Here is a 10367-nt window from a genome sequence, read left to right as displayed (position 1 = left end):
TTAATTAATATCCCTATAATATTTACTCAAAATTTTAACTACTACTATCTATTCTGCAGGCTTGGATTACAGCATTCACTTTGCAACTTGCAAAACATTCTTTTAATTATAACCAGAATGCTGTTTCAAAAATGTACACTTGATAATATTTCTCCATGTTTACTTCGGCAGTTTCTCTTTTATCCNTGATCATTTTGGAGAAGTAAATTTAAAGAAAAATATGTAATAAAAATTATTTTGCCAAGATTTATTCCCTAAAGGTTTAGGAAAAGAGAAAACAGTTTTATGATATAAAATGCTCAAAAAGTTACAAATGGAAAGTTTTCATAAGAGAAAAGAAAAATTATTATTATTTTTCTCATTTACCTTACTAATAGATCGCTGTATTAAGATGACCATAGACTTGTCTAAATACCCACGTTTCAGTTTCAGTTCTGAAGAGGCTTTCAATAAGACATAAGCTGAAGTTATAGGTTAGTGTCTAGAATAGCTCTTCTTAGGGGTCCCACCAATTTTTTGTTGTTGTTCTTGTCTTGTTATGCCCTCTTGCCTTCCTATTTTTTGCTTCTTGAAACCTTTCAAGGCTGAAACTAAAGTAGCAATACTTCAGACACCTTGAAGGCAGAAGCCACTGGCTAAGGGTGGAAAATGAAGAAGTCTGGGTCTTTGATGATCGCAGAGCTGTCAGACTTCCTATCTCAATCTCATTTGGGCTATTTTATTTATTTGCTTGTTTGTTTACTTCTATTTTATTATTATTATTACTATTATTTTGTGTTATTTAGATTTGGACTTTATCTAACTTCTAGAAATAATCGTGAGGGCAACACACAGCATAACACTCTCTGCAACAACCTTTCTTTGGTAATTTCAACTGCTCGTTTTCATTGGCTGTCTCCTATGAATCATTCACTCCAAGTGCATGTTTCCTGCCAAGTCACACATCAAGTATTCATCAAATATTTATTGAGTCTGGCATTGGTTTAGGTGCTGGGGATAGGAGCAGAAGAAAAAAACTTTTCCCCTGTCATCATGAACTAGACTGACAAAAGACAGATTGACTGGGAAAAACGCATATGTTTCTTTATTTTAATTTTACATGCATGGAGGCTCTACAGAAAAGAAGTGAACCCCCCAGGACTTGGTTAGACTTGGAAGTTTATATAATATTAGTGACAAAGGACAATAAATCATGGACTAGACAAGGAAAGGGGGACTTGGGCTTCTAGGAGGGATAAATTGTGGGAGGGTAAATAATATGAGGGAACTAATGAAAGACAAGGGTCATTTTAGTAGGTAGTTTTGTTGCTGTTGCTGTTGTTTGTTTTTGGTGAAGACTCATCTTGGTGCTGACTCTTCATCTTCTTCATGGCCATAAAACTTCCCAAGAGAAAGGGTTTTTGGCAGTCGTCCTTTCTCTAAAGTTTCTGCTTTTAATCATGTAAGGAAAACTGTGAGAAGGCTTCTTTCTGCATCTGTTGATTCTCAATTACCTGCAGCTCAACTAACCCATTGAAAAGTGCCATATGTTAGGGTGGCAGATTCTGATCTCTTTCAGGGTATATCACAATACAGATAACCAACATGGCATATACCCTTGTGGACCTTAAGATTAGAATAATTTTGTCAATAGTCGCAGAAATACATGAAAAATGGTAACTGTGACACTTGCTAGGAAGGAGAGAGACTCTTTACCACCTCATATTGTTAAAGGAGGTGGGGAGTATAGTGGAATGAGCCACGAATGAGACAGCAGGTAGAATTCTCTCGACACAAAGGGAAATCTCTTTAGCAAAGAATAAATATTTTCCATTAAAAAAAGTTTCCATATATCTCTTAAATAAGGATAATATAAAATTGGGGTAGGAAGTAGAAAAAGAAATATATGAGATAGATCTGGTAATGTAAGATTTGGGTGAAGATTATACTAGCAAAGATATAGCAGAAGCAGAAAAATTATTGTGGCAGGAGAATAGAAATCTGTCAGAATGTTGTTGATTACAGATTTATTTGGGATGAATAAACATATTTTTAAGTATGCTTAATAAATCAAGGGTATTTAGAAGATGGAATGATCAGATCTAGTTGGGAGGGGGAAAAATGTACCATTACAGATTCTTCTTTAAAGTAGACTGTGTTTAGTTTTCAAGGAGACAAATGTTCTATTCATTCTTTAAAATCTACCTGAATATCCTTTCCTTTTTAAAGCTACTTTTATTTTATCCTCTTTGTGCTTTCTGCCTTGTTGAAATAGTTTCTTCTCCTACTGTCCCAGTGTTCTTTGTGTGATTCTTTAGTGTCCTCTTAGCTTACAGCAGCCGTCTCTGAGCTTCAGATACTCTAAAAACTTCTCTATACAGCACTTTTCACATAGAAGTTCGAAGCACAAACTCTGGATCCAGACTGTCTGGTTGAATCTGTGCTCTTCCACATGCTACGCAAATTGGACAAATTATTTCTGTATGCTCTAGTTTTCTCATATGTGAAAGGGAAATAACAATAACACCCATAGGGTTGTTAGAACTAAATGGGGTAATACATGAAAGTAGCATAAAGCAGTGCCTGACAAATAAGTGTGACAAAAATAAAGAGTAGTTCTTTCTCTTAAGATGACTGATGCATTGTACATTGGAAACAGGATTCATTCAACTGATTTGCTTGCTTAAACAAAACTCTCCTTACAAAATATACTAACTGATGTTCCCAAAGACATCTGTGTAGTTCATCACCTAAACACTGGATACTTTTATTAATAATTATAACCAGACAACAGTTAATAAACAGAGGTATATTTGCCCCATTATTAGGCCATCCTATTAAAAATCCATCACAGTGCACACATTGACTTTTAATTAATATCCCTATAATATTTACTCAAAATTTTAACTACTACTATCTATTCTGCAGGCTTGGATTACAGCATTCACTTTGCAACTTGCAAAACATTCTTTTAATTATAACCAGAATGCTGTTTCAAAAATGTACACTTGATAATATTTCTCCATGTTTACTTCGGCAGTTTCTCTTTTATCCAGACTCTTCGCCATGATCCTTATGGCCTGGTACACAGTGTGCAGTTCATGGTCAATGTCATCATAGATTGCAGTTCAAGGTCAATGTCATCATAGATTGCTTTCTGTCATGGTTGTCGTCGTCGTCATCATCATCACATCGTCATCACGTCGTCATTGCTCATTTTCCATGTACCAAGCCTCGTGCTGACTATTTTCTGTGAGATTTCCTTTTTAATCCTGACAAAACGTCATGAGGTATTTTTATTATCGCTATTTATGAAATGGTGAAACTGAGATCAAGAGAGGTTGGACTATTTGCCAAGTCTACAACTTGTGATAGATAGCGTCAGATTTCAAAGTCTGATAGTATGATACCAGAGACTTTGACGTTGAACCTTAGCTTATATCACTTTCCCTAATGTGTTGATTAAAAGCAAAACAAGCAACTGCATAAATGCCTCTTCCAGTCTTCCTCCTGTTACATCTCAGACTCATTTCCTGGCATTCCCCTGCATCACACTTAACAATCTAGCCATTCTGATCTGACTTTTCCATGCATGGAGTGCTCATTTTGCCTTTGGGCTTTCATACACACTGGGCCCTCTTCCTGGAGCATTGTTCCTATTCCAGCATACCTCGATACCTCATCATCTGTGAAGTGATGGATTCAAACGCATTCATTCTATTATTTTTTTAATCATTTGTCCACTTTTGTTGGGTGCCCCGTTCTCTTCTTGAAGTTATAGTATTGATCACATTCTATTTTATATGTCAATTTACATGTCTCAGTCTCCCACCAGATTGTAGGTACTCTGAAGGCAAGTACAATGTCTGTCTTCTCCGCCACTGAATTACTAGTGTGCCGGCACATAAAAGACCACTTGAGACTGTGAAAGAGAAATTGTACCAGATGGTGTTAACTAGTCAAGGAAGACTTTTNTAATCATGTAAGGAAAACTGTGAGAAGGCTTCTTTCTGCATCTGTTGATTCTCAATTACCTGCAGCTCAACTAACCCATTGAAAAGTGCCATATGTTAGGGTGGCAGATTCTGATCTCTTTCAGGGTATATCACAATACAGATAACCAACATGGCATATACCCTTGTGGACCTTAAGATTAGAATAATTTTGTCAATAGTCGCAGAAATACATGAAAAATGGTAACTGTGACACTTGCTAGGAAGGAGAGAGACTCTTTACCACCTCATATTGTTAAAGGAGGTGGGGAGTATAGTGGAATGAGCCACGAATGAGACAGCAGGTAGAATTCTCTCGACACAAAGGGAAATCTCTTTAGCAAAGAATAAATATTTTCCATTAAAAAAAGTTTCCATATATCTCTTAAATAAGGATAATATAAAATTGGGGTAGGAAGTAGAAAAAGAAATATATGAGATAGATCTGGTAATGTAAGATTTGGGTGAAGATTATACTAGCAAAGATATAGCAGAAGCAGAAAAATTATTGTGGCAGGAGAATAGAAATCTGTCAGAATGTTGTTGATTACAGTTTTATTTGGGATGAATAAACATATTTTTAAGTATGCTTAATAAATCAAGGGTATTTAGAAGATGGAATGATCAGATCTAGTTGGGAGGGGGAAAAATGTACCATTACAGATTCTTCTTTAAAGTAGACTGTGTTTAGTTTTCAAGGAGACAAATGTTCTATTCATTCTTTAAAATCTACCTGAATATCCTTTCCTTTTTAAAGCTACTTTTATTTTATCCTCTTTGGGCTTTCTGCCTAGTTGAAATAGTTTCTTCTCCTACTGTCCCAGTGTTCTTTGTGTGATTCTTTAGTGTCCTCTTAGCTTACAGCAGCCGTCTCTGAGCTTCAGATACTCTAAAAACTTCTCTATACAGCACTTTTCACATAGGAGTTCGAAGCACAAACTCTGGATCCAGACTGTCTGGTTTGAATCTGTGCTCTTCCACATGCTACGCAAATTGGACAAATTATTTCTGTATGCTCTAGTTTTCTCATATGTGAAAGGGAAATAACAATAACACCCATAGGGTTGTTAGAACTAAATGGGGTAATACATGAAAGTAGCATAAAGCAGTGCCTGACAAATAAGTGTGACAAAAATAAAGAGTAGTTCTTTCTCTTAAGATGACTGATGCATTGTACATTGGAAACAGGATTCATTCAACTGATTTGCTTGCTTAAACAAAACTCTCCTTACAAAATATACTAACTGATGTTCCCAAAGACATCTGTGTAGTTCATCACCTAAACACAGGATACTTTTATTAATAATTATAACCAGACAACAGTTAATAAACAGAGGTATATTTGCCCCATTATTAGGCCATCCTATTAAAAATCCATCACAGTGCACACACTGACTTTTAATTAATATCCCTATAATATTTACTCAAAATTTTAACTACTACTATCTATTCTGCAGGCTTGGATTACAACATTTACTTTGCAACTTGCAAAACATTCTTTTAATTATAATCAGAATGCTGTTTCAAAAATGTACACTTGATAATATTTCTCCATGTTTACTTCGGCAGTTTCTCTTTTATCCAGACGCTTCGCCATGATCCTTATGGCCTGGTACACAGCGTGCAGTTCATGGTCAATGTCATCATAGATTGCAGTTCAAGGTCAATGTCATCATAGATTGCTTTCTGTCATGGTTGTCGTCGTCGTCATCATCACATCGTCATCACGTCGTCATTGCTCATTTTCCATGTACCAAGCCTTGTACTGACTATTTTCTGTGAGATTTCCTTTTTAATCCTGACAAAACGTCATGAGGTATTTTTATTATCCCTATTTATGAAATGGTGAAACTGAGATCAAGAGAGGTTGGACTATTTGCCAAGTCTACAACTTGTGATAGATAGCGTCAGATTTCAAAGTCTGATAGTATGATACCAGAGACTTTGACGTTGAACCTTAGCTTATATCACTTTCCCTAATGTGTTGATTAAAAGCAAAACAAGCAACTGCATAAATGCCTCTTCCGGTCTTCCTCCTGTTACATCTCAGACTCATTTCCTGGCATTCCCCTGCATCACACTAAACAATCTAGCCATTCTGATCTGACTTTTCCATGCATGGAGTGCTCATTTTGCCTTTGGGCTTTCATACACACTGGGCCCTCTTCCTGGAGCATTGTTCCTATTCCAGCATACCTCGATACCTCATCATCTGTGAAGTGATGGATTCAAACACATTCATTCTATTATTTTTTTCATCATTTGTCCACTTTTGTTGGGTGCCCCGTTCTCTTCTTGAAGTTATAGTATTGATCACATTCTATTTTATATGTCAATTTACATGTCTCAGTCTCCCACCAGATTGTAGGTACTCTGAAGGCAAGTACAATGTCTGTCTTCTCCGCCACTGAATTACTAGTGTGCCGGCACATAAAAGACACTTGAGACTGTGAAAGAGAAATTGTACCAGATGGTGTTAACTAGTCAAGGAAGACTTTTTTCAAGACTATTATGTAGGTGGGAGAGGGATATTGAACTTAACTCTGCTGAAATAAAAAATGGGAGATTTTTAAGAGCTGAGATGAACTAGTGGAAAAAATACTGCAAGATGCTGGGGAGAGGTTGATGAATGTGATTAGGCCATCTGTGTTTGTTAATAGTGCTTATTGAAGTTAAGCTCCTACTCTCACATAGAGACTCAGGGACAGAGGCACTCTCTTCTTAATGATTAAATCTCAAAGGGATGGCTTTCAAACTCCTGGAGAAAGACAATCTGGGTTGTAAACTGACAAGAGGTTGGGAGAAAATTTATATCTCAAAGGGGCAGAAAAAATAATTTACAGTTACAAGTTTAAAGTAAATGTTCTAAGAAAAGAGAGGTCAAGGGCCTAGAGTGAGGGAAAGAAACTTTTCTAAAGTTTAGTCAAGCTGAGAGGAATTATAAGGCCGTCTTAGGAACTATTTGTTGAATTGATGAATAATTAACCAGAAAAATTGAACACTCCATTATACAGTAAAACACTCTTGACATGTAGTGATTAAAGACTATTACATGACTTTGTATTTATACAATTTAAATAAAGTGTTCAACAATACACACATGACATTTGGCTTTTTAAATATTTAAACTAGTTGTCCTAATTACTTTTCAGTTTTTTTCGAATTCATAAAAAGTAAACTAACATTATTATAATGTGGTACTTCACAAGTGAAGTTCAATGTTTTAATTGAACATTTTAGTTCTCCATTTACCGAAGCTTCTAAGAAGTTACTGATAACATTAAAGTACACTGTAAATAAATAACTCAATATAAACACAGTAGCTAGATAGAGCAGAAATAATAATCTTATTGCCTGCTAAGTGAAGTTCTTGCATATTTTAAATGGTGTTTAATGTTGCTTAAATTATTGTGGCTGTAAAGGACATACATCCAATTTAATTAAACCTGTATAATTTCAAAGAAGGTAAATTTAGTAGCTATATTTATACCTCCAAAGTGTCATTGGATATGGTATTGATGTTTTCAAAGTATATTTGCTTTCATTTTTATACATTTAGAATACTATGAATCACCTCATATATAGGACAACAGTTAAGTTAGTTAAATCTGTCATATTGTACATTATTTCAACCATGTTTTTTTGTTTTTTTCTTTCCAGCATTATCCTTCTCTCTCTCAAATTCAGATGCCCAACTGTTGTGCATGTTTATGGCTTAATCCTAAATCTGAATTTCATTCACTGACCCCATAGGCATAGTTGAGTTTCTACAGTAATGAGTTCATTGGGCAGAAATTTTGCAAAGATGGGGGGAGAGGAGTTGGGGCAAACATTATCTACATTTGAAAAGACTGAATTTACAAATCAGTGCTCTTTAATGCAATTTTTTTCTCCTTGACTAACTGGGGGTTTATTTGTATGCATTCTAAGTGGCAGTGCCATGGGAAACTAAGATTTTTGTCACTTTGGTTTAACACAGATTCACCCAGAAAGCACAACCCTGATTTTGCCTGAGAAAGACTACCAACAGGACCTGAAATGTGAGTACTGTTTATTTGTGCTATTGAATTCTATGCTATATAACTGACTCAGTGATATGACGTGGCCTTTATTAAGGTATGTAATGAAAGTCTTGATTAAATGTAATTACAGACAATAAGAAGTGCAGAAAATGAAAAGTGATATGTCTGTTTTATTGTTCCCTTTAAAAGAATTTTCTTAGTTAATGCTTAACTTTGAAGGAGATAATATATTTGTGCTATTCATTGACATTCAGTTTAAAGCATATAGTTTGTATAGTTTTGTTATTCCAATGTATCTGTGGTTGATAAGATATGTAAATAAGGTCTCTTGCAAATACATATCTTTTGTGTTGTTTTGAACATAATTTATTTTTCATCTTTTCTATGATCAGCATTCCTAAGAGCTTAGAGCATATATTTAGTATCTCAGTTTTTCTTTTCTTTTTTCAAATGGAATCCATAGTCTGCTGAAGGTAAAAGCTTGTTGTGTTTCTTCCCTGTGTCATAGATCTGCCTTTCAGCTACTTACTAATTGTTGGCATCTCTTCTCCCTGTTTGGCCTCTGATAAGTTGTTTTTAATAACCTGTTGTTTTGTTCTTGAACTTTGCCATGGCTGCAACTCTGGGGTATCAGAACTGTCAAAAATAAAAGTGAAAGAGCAAGAGGCACCGAGGTTATGAAAATTAGAGAAGACATAAGGCCTGGTATTGATTGATGAATTTCCCACTGCAGATAGTTTTCACTTTATCCCATTTGCTGTCAGGTACACAGTACCTGAAATAATGAGGAGATTTTTTTCCTTCAATAATGGACGATGGGGACTGTTTGCTTTGTGAGAATCTGCCAAGGCCACATGCGGTGTGGCTTTATCTTTGAAAGTGAGGGTGCAACAAGCTTGTCAGGCTCAGATAAGGGACTTAGAAGGAATGCTATTCAGATGTACCTGTCACTAATTTATCTGGAGGTTTTGTGATTCATACATACTGTTCTGTGTGCCATGGAGCATTAAATTGCTTTCCTCTGGGAGCAGGTCACATTCAGGGGTCATCAGACCTATGCTGTGGGATGGTGCATGCTTGATTCATATGGCTTCTTGCTACTGAATTTTTATCTTTTAGAAAGCTGGTAATTTGAACATGTGTTAGATGATCTCTTAGATCAGCAAAGGGATTGACAAAAATTTAACTATCTATTAATATGCAAGTGTTTGTAACAAAAAATTAATCATCCCTTCTGTTGTTAGCACAGTCATTTATTCTGATGATTAAGTAGCTTAGATATGTTTCCCAATAATGGTCTAACTCTTGATTAATGCATTTCCATGGCTTCTTTATTTATTTAAGCAAAGGGATACGTACTTAAGTGCATTAATTTTACTGGAAAAAAAAAAAGCAGAGCTGATTTTATTCAGGTCTCACCAAAGAAAAAGCTTTAGAAAATAAAGATTTCCCCCCATTTACAATATAGTTTTCTGCTGTGGAAATTTCACTTTATTACCCTATATATTTTGAGAGAAAATGGCATACCTTGGAAAATGAGACAGACACTAGATCAAATTTGAAAAGGACATGAAAGAGATGCTTATTTTTATGTGTTAAAATTGTGCTGAGAGACTAGTACAGATCTATCTTTTTGGATGTGGGATATTTAGCAAATGCAAAAAAACTTTTTTTTAATTTCCATTATGTAGTGTATAAAATTAAAGCCTAATATCTTCCCTTGGGTTTTAAGAGTACTCCATTTTGTGTAAAATTAATTCAATAAATGACAAAGAGATAGTTAAATGAAAGCAATCAAAGAAATCTTTTTAAAGTGTTTTTAGCATGCATGACAGCAGTCTTAACGGTGGGTAAAGTGACTATATAAACTATATGTTTTCTTTCTTTTTTTTTTAATTTAACATTGTTCTTTATACTCCTTATTGCAATCCAAAACAAATGATCATTTCATGAAGTAGCTAAAGGAAAACTCTTACAACTGGATAATAATGATGACTTTATGCTGCATTTATATGGTACAAGTCTTTTGATATTTGTCCTAGTTCTGAAAATGTGGAACATTTAACATAAACCAGAATTTTCATATTAATGAATTAAAGCATAAATAGGGCATTACTGTGAGAACTTATTCTATCACTTATGCATAATTTACAGTATTTAAATAAGATATTCATCACATTTCCCAGTCTTTAAATTACACTGTGACCTTAAAACATTATAAGGCCTCCTAATAAATAGGAGTGTGAAATAAATATATTTAATAATATTATTTTAGGATTTCAACATGTTCTGTTAGGCATTTCTGTGGTAAGGAAAGAAAGAAAGAAAGAAAGAAAGAAAGAAAGAAAGAAAGAAAGAAAGAAAGAAAGAAAGA

The 10367-nt window shown here is 34.7% G+C and overlaps 1 protein-coding gene across 3 annotated transcripts in view; it reads left to right on the top strand.

The window, feature by feature from the left end:
• MGAT4C (MGAT4 family member C) overlaps positions 1-10367 on the top strand; it is a 719604-nt gene that overhangs the window by 389416 nt on the left and 319821 nt on the right. The window contains exon 4 of one of the 3 annotated variants that reach the window (XM_034644547.1): positions 7951-8011. In XM_034644547.1, the coding sequence (XP_034500438.1) occupies positions 7951-8011 (61 nt within the window). Of the gene's footprint in view, positions 1-7947; positions 8012-10367 lie in introns of those variants that run through there. The other 2 variants (XM_034644548.1, XM_034644549.1) reach the window with 2 other exon arrangements.

The sequence above is a fragment of the Ailuropoda melanoleuca genome, chromosome 15, assembly GCF_002007445.2.
Source record: "Ailuropoda melanoleuca isolate Jingjing chromosome 15, ASM200744v2, whole genome shotgun sequence".
NCBI lineage: Eukaryota > Metazoa > Chordata > Mammalia > Carnivora > Ursidae > Ailuropoda > Ailuropoda melanoleuca.
This window is presented reverse-complemented; position numbering and strand designations above follow the sequence as displayed.